The following is a 12,108-nucleotide window of genomic DNA, read 5'->3' as shown; positions in this document are numbered from 1 at the left end:
ACCAACCCTACATCCAACAGAGGGCTGATATCCAAAAGATATAAAGAACTCAAGAAATTAGACATCAGCAAGCCAAATAACCCAATTTAAAAATGGGGTACAGACATAAACAGAGAATTCTCAACAGAGAAATCTCCAATAGTTGAGAAGCACCTAAAGAAATGTTCAACATCCTTACTCGTCAGGGAAACTGAAATCTAAAGAACTCTGAGATTCTACCTTACACCCATCAGATGGGCTAAGATCAAAAACTCAAGCAACAGCTCATGCTGGTGAGGATGTAGAGGAAGAGGAACCACTCCTTCATTGCTGGTGGCAGTGCAAACTTGTACAGATGCTATGGAAATCAATTTGGCAGTTTTTTTCAGAAAAGTGGAAATAATTCTACTCAAGACCCAACTATACTACCTCTGGGCATTTACCCAAACGATGCTCCATCATACCATAAGGACACTTGCCCAGCTAAGTTCATAGCAGCTTGACTCGTAATAGCCAGAAATGTAAAACAACCAAGACGGCCGTCAAACGAAGAATGGATAAAGAAAATGGCGTTCATTTACACAATGGAGTACTACTCAGCTATTAACACCAGGACATCATGAAATTGGCAGGCAAATGGATGGAACGAGAAAGGATCATTATGAGTGGGGTAACTCAGACCCAGAAAGACAAACATGGTATGTACTGATAAGTAGATATTAGCCATAGAAAACAGGATAGTCGTGCTACAATCTATAGACCCAAAGAAGCTAAGCATCAAGGAGGACCCAAGAGAGGATATTTGAATCTCACTAAGAGGAAGTAAAATAGACATCAGGGGTAGAGAAAAGGAGGAAACTGGGTGGGAGAAGGATTGGGCAGAGGTGCAGGGGAGATCGGGCATGGGGAGGACAGAGGGAGAGAGAACTGGAATCAGGTTGGGAGGGTCATCTCTGGGATGAGCTAGAAAGCTAGCACAATGGAAACTCACAGGAGTCTACGACTAAGACTCCTAGCAATGAGGAGTATGGAACCAGAAATGGTTAGCTCTTAAAACCAGGCAAGAATTCCAATGGAAGGATGGGGACACCAACTCAGCCACAAAACCTTTGACCCACAATTTGTCCTGCCTACAAGACAGGAGCCTAGCGTAACTGTCATCATCAGAGAGGCTTCTCCCAGCAACTGATGGGAACAGATGCAGAGACCCACGGCCAGACATTAGGTGGAGCTTGGGGAAGCTTTTGGAAAAGGAGAAGAAGGGGTTGTAGGAGCCAGGGAGGTCAAGGACACCACAAGAAATCTCACAGAATCTACTAACCTGGGCCCCTAGACGCTCACAGAGACTGAACCACCAACCAGGGAGCACGTGTGGGATGGCCCTAGGCCCTCTGCACATATGACCAGCTTGGTTTTCATGACCAGCTTGGTTTTCATGGGGGACCTCTTACAGCAGGAGCAGGGGCTGTCTCTGACTTTATTGCCTGCCTTTGGATCCCTTTCCCTAAACTGGGCTGCCTTGTCTAGCCCCAACAGGAGAAGATGCTCCTAGTCCTGCTGCAACTTGATATGCCAAAGAGGAATAATATCCATGGGAGGCCTATTCTTTTCTGAGGAGAAAGGGAAGGAGGGTTGGGGAGGGAGAGAGCAGGAGGAGAGGAGAGAGGGGAAGCTGTCATTGGGATATAAAGTAAATAAGTATATATATATATATATATATATATATATATATATATATATATATATATATATATATATAAAGTAAATAAGTATATACATATTTAGGATTTGGTGAGACTGAATTCCTTTAGCTACTATTCGGCATTTGTCCAAAATATCAGACCCAGCATAGTGGGAAGTACAATTTCAGAAAGCTTTTCCATGTAACAACAGTATCAGCACTTAGAACACCTAGGCACGGTCCCACATAAAGCAACCAAGGATACCATGAAGGCATCACTCAAAGGAGCAAGAGGGTGGTGAGGTCTCCATGTTTCCCTAACAGGACTGCTCTGAGGACGTCCAAACTGCAACTCTGCAGATGATCAGCTTGGGGCGGGGGCTTTTTCTGCTCCAAGGCCACGAGGCAGGCGCACATCAGAACACAGATCTATCAAGCATTCTCTCCTCAACCACCTCCAGCCCAGTAGTGCTCAGAGTGAAAACAGAGCCCTGGGCTTTGGGAAACAGTTCATTTCCTGTTAGGAAGTTCAGCTTCTGGATTACTTCGGAAGCCTACTCAGGAGGAAAGTCATGTCTGAAAGTGACTTTAGCAAAGCCACCATCGCCTCACATATATTTAGAGTGCTCTATGTTTGACAGGCATAGGCACTGTCCGCAGACTTTCAGCACCAGAGAGAAAGCCAGGGGATCTGGCACTTGGGCAGCCATCACAGCTGAAGACCTGTGGGCCTTGCCTGTCAGCAGGTCCCTTCCTACTTTGGTCTCCTGTCACCTTCTGCTTTGACGGGGGGCCTCTCCATATACTTTCTCCTGTTCCTTATATGGAAGAGTGTGGCTGGACAAGAGCTGCAGAGTACCCTCCTGTGAACCTCATATTCAGCCTCAGCCTCAGAGGGAGAGGGGCCTCTTCTGCTAACCCCACTGACTTCGGTTTTCTGTGATGACCACTTCTTCCTGCACATAGGGCATTTCCAGTATGTGGTTGCTGTGGGTGTTCCTGTCACATGCAGGAATAATAGTTTCTTAGGAAGAAAGCACAGGCAACTTTTGCTGAACCCTTGAGCTTCCGATAAAAAAGAAGCCACACTCTGTAGTCTTCCAAAACAGTCTTTTTTTGCCCCGGTATGTGTGGGAGGCAAGTACAGGGTGAAGCCACACTGCTCTCCAGGCCCTGCCCTGAGTTGGCCCAGCATGGAGATATCATGGACCAACTTTTTGCTCCTACCAAACAGCTGCAACTTCCGTGTCCCCCTGCCAAGCATGGGGTGCCCCGCACAGGCCTCTGCTGATGACAAAGAGCCTCTGTATGTGTGTGTACACGCCCAGATTGGCCATTTGGATGTCAGTTGTGCCCTTCCCTAAGACTCATCTAGCCAATAAATAGTCCTGTTTGTGGCGTTGGTAAATTGGCCACACTACCCTGAGACTGCCTGGCAGAGCACCAGAGAGAAAGCCAGGGGATCTGGCAGAGTCAAGAAAGCAATGGTCTGACAAGCCCCAGGAGGGACGGGAGTTTGGAACTCTCGGCCCGTAGAAAGAAGTATTTGAAGTTCAATTCAGTACAACTCTGCACTCCACATGGCACAAGGAAATCATTCCTGGATGATGAATCTAGGACAAGAAAAGCAGCCGTGTTCCCCATGGTTCTCCATAATGTATCATGTAACTTTGAAAGGACAAAATTGTTACATTATGGGTAATAGACAGACACTTTAAAGTTTTTTCTGTTGATAGTGTTCAATTGTAAGAGCAGTTGTTGACATCGCTGTTGCTTAAAGTCTGCATTTCATGGTAGAAATTTGTAGTGGAATGCAAACTTTGATCAACTCTGAACACATGACCTTTCCTGCCCCAAACAACACAGTGAACTTTAATGTTTTGATTCAGGTAATGTTAGTTTTCTTTATATTCTTGCAAAATCATGCACATGTTTTGTAACTGTGCCAGCCATCAAGAAAATTAAAAAAAAACAAGAGAATCTAGTCTCATAATCACCTACCTCAGTAGCTTTCAGGATAGGCACTGTCCCAGCTTAGAGGAAAATGGCATTTAAAAAGAAATCTCGTCCAAAAAAACATGGAATATCCTTTATATAAAACATCCCAAATAAGTAAATACATAGAAACAGGAGGTTAGTAGTTTCATGTAGAGGGAAGATGAAGTTCCTTTGCAGCATGATTAAAATATTCAGAAATCACATAGTGGTGATGTTTGTACGAGTCCATGAGTGTACTAAAAAGTCCACTGAATTGCATACTTTAGAATGGTGGATTGAATGGTCTGTGGGTTCTTAGTAAAGCTGGGAAAAGATTAAACAGCCATGAGCTCTAGCAGGCGCTAAAGAAAGGCATCAGAAGAGAGGGTAAAGAGGACAGAAGACAGGGTAAGAGGGATGGAAGCAGTTTAAACAGGCGGTTCCCCAGAAGGATGCCATGTCAGCCAAGGAGCCATTTGTGACCATTATCTTTACTATGACGAGCTAAGCACAGGGTTATATAAACAGGGTACTGATGACTGACCATTGATTATGTTGAAGGACAGCATGGTGAACTGCCACACAAAGATTCTAAAGACAGCAGAGCTATCCATCAGTTCTTTTCCCATAGCCTTCATTATGGCTTCACATAGAAACACTACATTCTCAGGAGGGCAGAATATAGCACTACCATGGCGAGTTTGATCATGCATGCTCAAGTCCCTATGTCCTATTGGTTTTTGCTATTGTTGTTGTTGTTGCTGTTATGTTTTTTGTCCTTTGTCTGTTTGACACAGCTAGAGTTACTCGACAAGAAGAAACCACAATTGAAAAGATGCCTCCTTAGGATTGGCCTACAGGCAAGTCCGTGGGGCAACTTTTTAATTAGTATTTGATAATGGAGGACTTGGCCCATTATGAGTCATAGTAACCCATGGACCAGTAGTCCCAGGTTATACAGAAAAGCAGGTTGAGCAAGCTACAGGAAGCAAGTCAGTAAACAATATCCTGCCATGTTATCTACTTCAGTTCACGCCCCAACTTCCTTCGGTGATGGACTTTGCCTTGAAAGTGTAAGTGAAATCATTTTATTTCCTTCCCAAGGTGACTTTGGTCACAGTGCTTCATCACAGGAATAGGAATCCTAACAGAGACACCATCTACCACTCTATAAATGTTGTCACTGTCAATATCAGCCTCCCTCTTATATATTATGATATGGTATAGAAGACACATCACAGATGAAAAATTACAGACAATTATCCCTTTCAGACATCTGGGTGAATCACTAGCCTCAGTGTTTACATTGATCTACATGTCAACTTTTGTCTACACAATGTTGACGTTCAGGAGACAAAGGCTGCAGCTCGCGTAAAATGTGAAGTTTGGAAAAAGTACCAGGCATATAATGAGCACACAAGAACTTCAGTATCTTAGCATCATGGTATTACTATTAAGAGTCCAAACTCTAGATGTATGTCTAAAACAAAACTATAGGGAACATGGCTAGAAATTATGTCTTGGATGCTCTACCTACCTGAGGCAATGTAGGAGCCTCCTCCAGCTTTATAAAGGAAGTGACTGGAAAAGGGGGCTGCACAGATGATCAGAAAGCTTGCAGTCAAGGCGGCCACTACCCCCAGGAGCAGCAGGACTGCCCAGAAGCCACGGTAAACTAGAAACCCAAGAACAAAGAAAAAAACATGTTAGCCCTGGTTGTAGCAAGACGTCACATAGAGTTTTTGCTCCTTACCATTTATTTCATCCAGGGACAGCATTGGGCAGAATCTCACACCATGGACCAGGGATGATCTTGAACAGGAATCCTTAGCAGGCCACTAGACTCAGCCACACCCATCTTGACACACTTCAGTAATGCTTCCTGCTCAGCATTTGCAACACGCACAATCCGAATGTGTCACGGGGAATTCATTTCTCTGACCACATTTTCCTCTTTGGAAGGAGGAAATGCTTAAGGATCTGCCTGGTGTGACCCCAGATCATCGATTTGCATCAGCTGTCCAACCAAGGTCCATACAAAGGCAACCTTGTAGTTTATAGACACAGACTCATCTTGCTAAGATGATATCTGCTCAATGGTGATCCCCTCATAACCTTAGCCAAAGGGCTGATTTCTATATAGATCATGGCTCTCAGGGAAACTATTCTTAAGATAATAGAAGCTACAGCATTAAGAAAGGTTTGTATCAGAAAAAAGAATATCAAAATATAACATATAAAATCAGACGTGTACGGAATGTGGCTTTTGTTAAGTATTTGTATTACAGGAAGGAAGTGTCAGCATGGTGTTGTTTAAAAGTCTCTTACAAAGGACAGACAGGGCAGAGGTACTCCATGCAGCTGGTGATTAATGGATTGTGGGCCTGGTGATTTATAGTAATCAAACAAAAAAAGCATGCTAATGATCACTTTTGAGCTGGATAATTACCAATCTATTAAACAAATTCATCATTTCCCTAAGGCAAAAACGCTAAAATGAGTTCTCGTTTGTGTAAGCCAGTGTGCTCAGTGAGGACTATTAGTCAAATTATCATTTTCTTATGGAACATATAGAACCTTTATTGGGAAATAAAATGTATTTTTTTTCCTCTATCCTGCCTTCCAGGAATAAGTAAGTCAGTCACCTGTAATCTTAAGAAAAGAAGGGCAGGATTATAGAAAGCTGAGAAGACGGCCATCGCGGTTTAGTGGGAAGAAAGGTTGCTATAGGTTGTGGGTGACCAAGCCTTGATAGCAGGGGTGCCAAGGTTAGCTTTCGTCTTACTTTTCAATGCTGACACTTGGCCATAGCTCCCAGGCCTGATGCAATACGTATCTTGTAGCTGTAGGCAGGTTGACAAAACATTCAGTAGTCAAGAAACACAATTTGGTCCCCAAACGTGTCTCTAAGTACCCCAGTGAAGCACAGCCCCTGAGATCCAAAAGATGATCCTTGCTTTGCATGGAGGAGCCTGGAAAGGGGGATCTTTGTTGCCTGAACAGTGGAGAAATCCTTTTTAAATCATTTCTTTTGTTTCTTGTGATTTTCCCACATAGCACAATCCCAGAGAGCTATCCCATAGAACTGGAGGCCTAAACTGGACTAGAACTCAACCTAGACGTGAGAGGGGATGAAGGAAAGACCGCAGGTCTATGCTGGAGCCCACACTAGCATCAAGCCCACCCCCCACATTCCGCACCCATAGATGCCCAAGGAAGCCCGATGGCCTTTGAGAACAAAATTAAGTTGTAAAGTCTCCTGCACCCCAGCGCCAGCCCCAGGCAGGATGCACCGAGTGCAGGACCCAGGGCTTCTGACAGTTCAGTTGACATCGAAAGTGCTACCATAATCATAAAGGACAGGATGAAAAGACTGATTTCCTGTTGAAACATTAGGTTAATGTTTTCTGGATAGTTTTAAATCTAAAATCAGAAAATATAATATCCAAATCTCTCTAGGCTACATCTTAAAGCTCTTTGATATAACAGGACCATGAAACTCCGACCAATGCTTTAGGAAACAGTCAAGGAGTCAGGGCACACGAAGGCACTGTCTCAGATCTAAGTTCTGGGACAGATTCCACGCTGGTATCAGGAGCTCTGTGAACTGCGGTAACTGCTCTTGAAATGGATAGGACCTAAGACAAACAAACAAACTAGGCTGAATTCCTGGATTTGCAGTAACCATTGCTGAAAATATAAAATCCTGACGGAGGGAGGCTCAGCATCACAGAGGAGATCAGGAAGGGAGGGTGAGAGGCTTTTGGGATGAAGCAGATTAAATTGTTTAATATGAGTGAAAAAAAACAAAACAAAACAGAGACAGACCCTGGGACAAACAAATGGAGTTCTAGACACGTGTGTGATGGATTCAAAGCCTCTCATGTTTGTATCCATAGAAACCGTTAACGCAGAGGCAAGAGATTTTCATGTAGAGACAAAGTTATCCATAAAGCAAAGCTTATCAACAACCCCAGGGGTGGGGGGAGAAACTCCAAAGCTTATAAGGCCAAAGAAATGACCTTAGACAGCTAACAACAACAGCAACAACAACAACAAAAACCTAGAGCAATCTTGAACACATCCTATGTGAGAAAAGTGTGCTGTGTCACAGACAGGGGAAAAGTGATTCTTTATCAGGAAGAACAATGGATTAAAAAATATAATCTAGAAATAGGAGATGTTATTTTTTGAAAAAAAAAAACACAGTAGAAGAGCACACTTGAAAGTGCCAGGAGGAAAGATTCTTTAGCCTGCCACTCTGCATCGAAGGACAACTTGGAAAAGCAGGTGGGAGAATGAGGTCATCTGTGACTCAGGGATGAAGCATTGGCCACGTCGGGCTCGTCCCCCAAATGACTGAACTGCAGGGAGGAGTTCTTGCCAAGGTCAGCAGGATTCAACACAAGACCACACTTGAAAAATCAAAATATGAAAGGGAAAAAAAAAAACATTAATATCCGTGAATATAGTGAGCCGTCTCCTTCCTCTCTAAGTCCCTTAAAACAAATTCAAGTATTAAGATTTAAAGCTATAGTCAGAAGATGCTCAGCAGTTAGGGACCCTGGCTGCATTCCCAGAGGACCCGAGTTCACTTCCCAGCACCCAAGTCAAGTGGTTCCACATACCCAAAAGTATTTTCTAGCTTCCTTAGGTACCTGTACACCAAGGAATATATACAGACAGATAGATGGACAGACATGCAGATACGTTCAAACACACACACACACACACACACACACACCCCAAAACAAATTTTAGACTGCAGCCAACATAATGTAGTAGAAAACTGTAGGTATTAGAATTGGTGTCCTGTGTGTTTATCCCTGCCTCAATGGGTCTTTCTGAGCTTCTACCTCTCCTGCAAAAGAAAGATGTCTGTATCCACATGTGAAAGCTACTGGAAGCTTACACCTCAAAAGCTTTTTATTTTATTTTATTTTATTTTATTTTATTTTATTTTATTTACTCATGTTACATCCAAATTGCTGTACCCCTCCTGGTCCTCCCTAAATCCCCTCTTCCATCCCCCTCCCCTTCTCTGTGAGATTGGAAGCCCCTCTGAGTATCCCCCCACCAGAGACATCAAGTCTCTGCAGGGCTAGGTGCATCCTTCGCTCTGAGGCCAGACAAGGCAGCTCAGCTAGAACATATCCCACATAAGGCAACAGCTTTAAGGATAGCCTCTGCTACTATTGTTCAGGGCCCACATGAAGATCGAACTGCACATCTGCTACATATGTGTGGGAGGCCTAGGTCCAGTCCATGTATGTCCTTTGGTTTGTGGTTCAGACTCTGAGAGCCCCAAGGATCGAAGTTAGTAGGCTATGTTGGTCTTCCTGTGGAGTTCCTATCCTCTTCAGAGCCTGCAATCCTTCCTCCTATTCTTCCATAAGACTCCCCAAGCTCCATCCACTGTTTGGCTGTGGGTGTCTGCGTTTGTCTGAGTCAGGTACTGGGTAGAGCCTCTCAAAGGACAGATGGCAAGGCTTCACAAAGGTTCCTACTCTGGCTCCTTCTATCCAGAGAAGCTTTTATGCAACCATCGCATATAGGTATATAAAATAAATATACAAACCAGATATTTACTGATGATAGATTACTAAGTGGTTTGTTTTAATAAATTTTTTTAGGATGATATAGCTTAGTTGGCATAGTGTTTTCCTACCATGTACCAAGTACTGGTTTTGAATCCCAATGTGACATAAACTGGGCAAGATGGCATCTTCTCATCCTAGCAATTGGGGGGCAGAAGCAGTAAAACCATAAGTTCAAAATCAAACATGGCAAAATAGCTAGTTCAAGCACATAGTCTTGGCTACATGAAACCTGTCTCAAAAAACTGTAAATAAATAAAAAAATTTGGTATACTAATTATGTTTACCATTTATTAAAGATGAAAACAATTTTTCATGCTAATGAGACAGGCCTGCCTGTTTACTTTTTGAATAAAAAATTAAATCTTGACTGGATATTTGATATTCCAGTATTAGAGAGTCTTTAGTGCTTTTCAGAGTTGATCAATATTTTGATTTTAGAGTTGTCAAAGCCAAGGATACCACCTTATGCCCAAGAAAAATGTGGTAAAAATAAAAAGAAGTATTTTTATGGCCACTTCAAGAATTGTTTAGAATTTTGTCCCCATCTTGTTGTGGGAAATATTAAAAGGTGAAACCACCATGTTCCCACGCTACTGCCGTGCACTGGCGAGCCATATGGCTCCAGCTGGTGATCTCAACTCGGGGGTCGCTCTGGCAGGGCTGGGCCACTCTCTCTGCCCAACGATTCTCCAGCCAGTCCAGAGCTCTGGAGTTCCCTTCTCTACCTTACCAACCCCACAGAACAACTGTCCACCCCGTGGTCAACCACCACACCATCCATCAACCCGGCAGAAACAAAACTCTTGATGCTTATAATAAACCAAGCTGCCAGTACAATAATTTCAGAACCAATTGAGAATGATACAAGCTTTATCCTAATTATTCTAACCTTATGATATCATAACTACGTGTGACTATCTAAAGCCACGATGGTTCAGGTTTTCCTCCTGACCATCCTCCGTCATCTGGCCCTCCTCCTTCTCCCTGAGAGTTCACTGTCTCTACAACTTTTAGCTCCGCCTCTGTCTTAGTCAGGGTTTCTATTCCTGCACAACATCATGACCAAGAAGCAAGTTGGGGAGGAAAGGGTTTATTCCGCTTACATTTCGATACTGCTGTTGATCACCAAAAGATTCAGGATTGGAACTCAAGCAGGTCAGAAAGACAGGAGCTGATGCAGAGCCCATGGAGGGATGTTCTTTACTGACTTGCCTCCCCTGGCTTACTCAGCCTGCTCTCTTATAGAATCCAAGACTACCAGCCCAGAGATGGTCCCACCCACAAGGGGCCCTCCCCACTTGATCACTAATTGAGAAAATGCCTTGCAGCTGGATCTCATGTAGGCATTTCCCCAACTAAAGCTCCTTTCTCTGTGATAACTCCAGCTGTGTCAAGTTGACACAAAACTAGCCAGTACAGCCTCCCCTTTCCCTGTCCAATCACAGGCCTCCTGGCCCTAATATTTTAGTGTGATTGGACAGGGAAAATTCTATCACACAATTTCTTAACCTAAAATTCACTTAACATCCTTTTAAATGAAATTCAGGTGACCACTTAAATTGATCTTTGAGTTAAATCAAATTTTCTGATGGAACACACTCCAAAGGCACGCTATCTTGAGACTGATGTGGGAGAAAAAATACTAAATGATTATTTTCTGTGAGAGCAGAAAACTTTGAGTATAGTCAAACAAACAAGGAGCATAAACAACACATCTAAGTCGCCACAATTCATGATGTCTAAGAGCTTCGACCCTGAGCTGAGGTACTTCAGGTAGTGCTGGCTGGCATTTCCTGGCATGACAGCACGCCACACAGTGAACACGCATGCGTGTGCCGAGAACTAAGACTTCAGTGGAGTTATGTGATGCTACCACGTGAACGCAGCCACAAGCACTGTGGGCCCACTATGAACTAATCTGGGATTTGGTTTTGGTTAGTACGCATTCAGAATAAAGTTAGAGACACTGCCTGCTTGGGACTTTAACCAAGCAGAAAAAAAAAATAGTCTCCAGGAAGATTCCTGGGTGACTTTGTCATGTACTTAACTTTCTGCCTGTGCTCCTAAAATTCTGAAGCGCATGCCTTCAAGCATCCGATAAAGTTCTCTGGAAGTTCTGATCTCTTTGACACCTTCCAGTTTCTTTGACACATTATATTATGTTGTTTTTACATGTTCCATTCTTTAATCCTGAATTCAAATGATCCTTCATAAAAATAACTTGCTATGTGGAACTGGAAAGAGAGTGATCAGCGATTGCTCTCTAATGGAAATCTAAGATAATAAAGGATCATCAACTGAGGACATGAGCTCTATGTACCCAATACTGTACAGAGTCTCCTCTGCTTAATAATTGTGTGGCTATTCCCGGTTGTCAACCTGACTATATCTGGAATGAACAACAATCCAGAATCGGAAGGCTCCCCAGTGATTCTAACCTGGACGCTGGGAGATACAAGTTTCTGACCTGGATCTTGGCATGGAGATCTTGAGGCATAGTGGCTATGGATTCCAGAAGAGTAAGACAGGGAGATCTCTGAGTTCAAGGTCATCTGGGATGAAAGGCGTGGTGGCACACACCTTTAATCTGGGCCACACCTTCCGCTGTACACCTACATAAGGACATTGGAAGAAGGAAGATTTCCTCTCTTTCCTTCATCTGCTTGCCTTGTGGGACAGAGCAACTGCTAGATCCTTGGACTTCCATTCACAGTTGCTGCTGACCATTGTTGGGAATTGGACTACAGACTATAAGTTACCAACAATCCCCTTACTATATAGGGACTACCTTTAAGTTATGCAACTCTAGAGAACCCTGACTAATACAATGATGGTATAACTCTCATGACGCCTTTGGTAGCATATGAGGTA

At 43.4% G+C, this 12,108-nt stretch overlaps 1 protein-coding gene across 1 annotated transcript in view; it reads right to left on the bottom strand.

Annotated features, from left to right (window-relative positions):
* The window catches only part of Tmem182 (transmembrane protein 182), a 49,540-nt gene that overhangs the window by 13,204 nt on the left and 24,228 nt on the right, over positions 1–12,108 (bottom strand). The window contains exon 4 of the mRNA XM_021199123.2: positions 5,175–5,312. Within this exon, the coding sequence (XP_021054782.1) occupies positions 5,175–5,312 (138 nt within the window). The remainder of the gene's footprint in view (positions 1–5,174; positions 5,313–12,108) is intronic.

Source organism: Mus pahari, chromosome 5 (assembly GCF_900095145.1).
Source record: "Mus pahari chromosome 5, PAHARI_EIJ_v1.1, whole genome shotgun sequence".
NCBI classification, from domain to species: Eukaryota; Metazoa; Chordata; class Mammalia; order Rodentia; family Muridae; genus Mus; species Mus pahari.
Note: the sequence above shows the minus strand (reverse complement) of the source record. Positions and strands in the feature narration are given on the sequence as shown.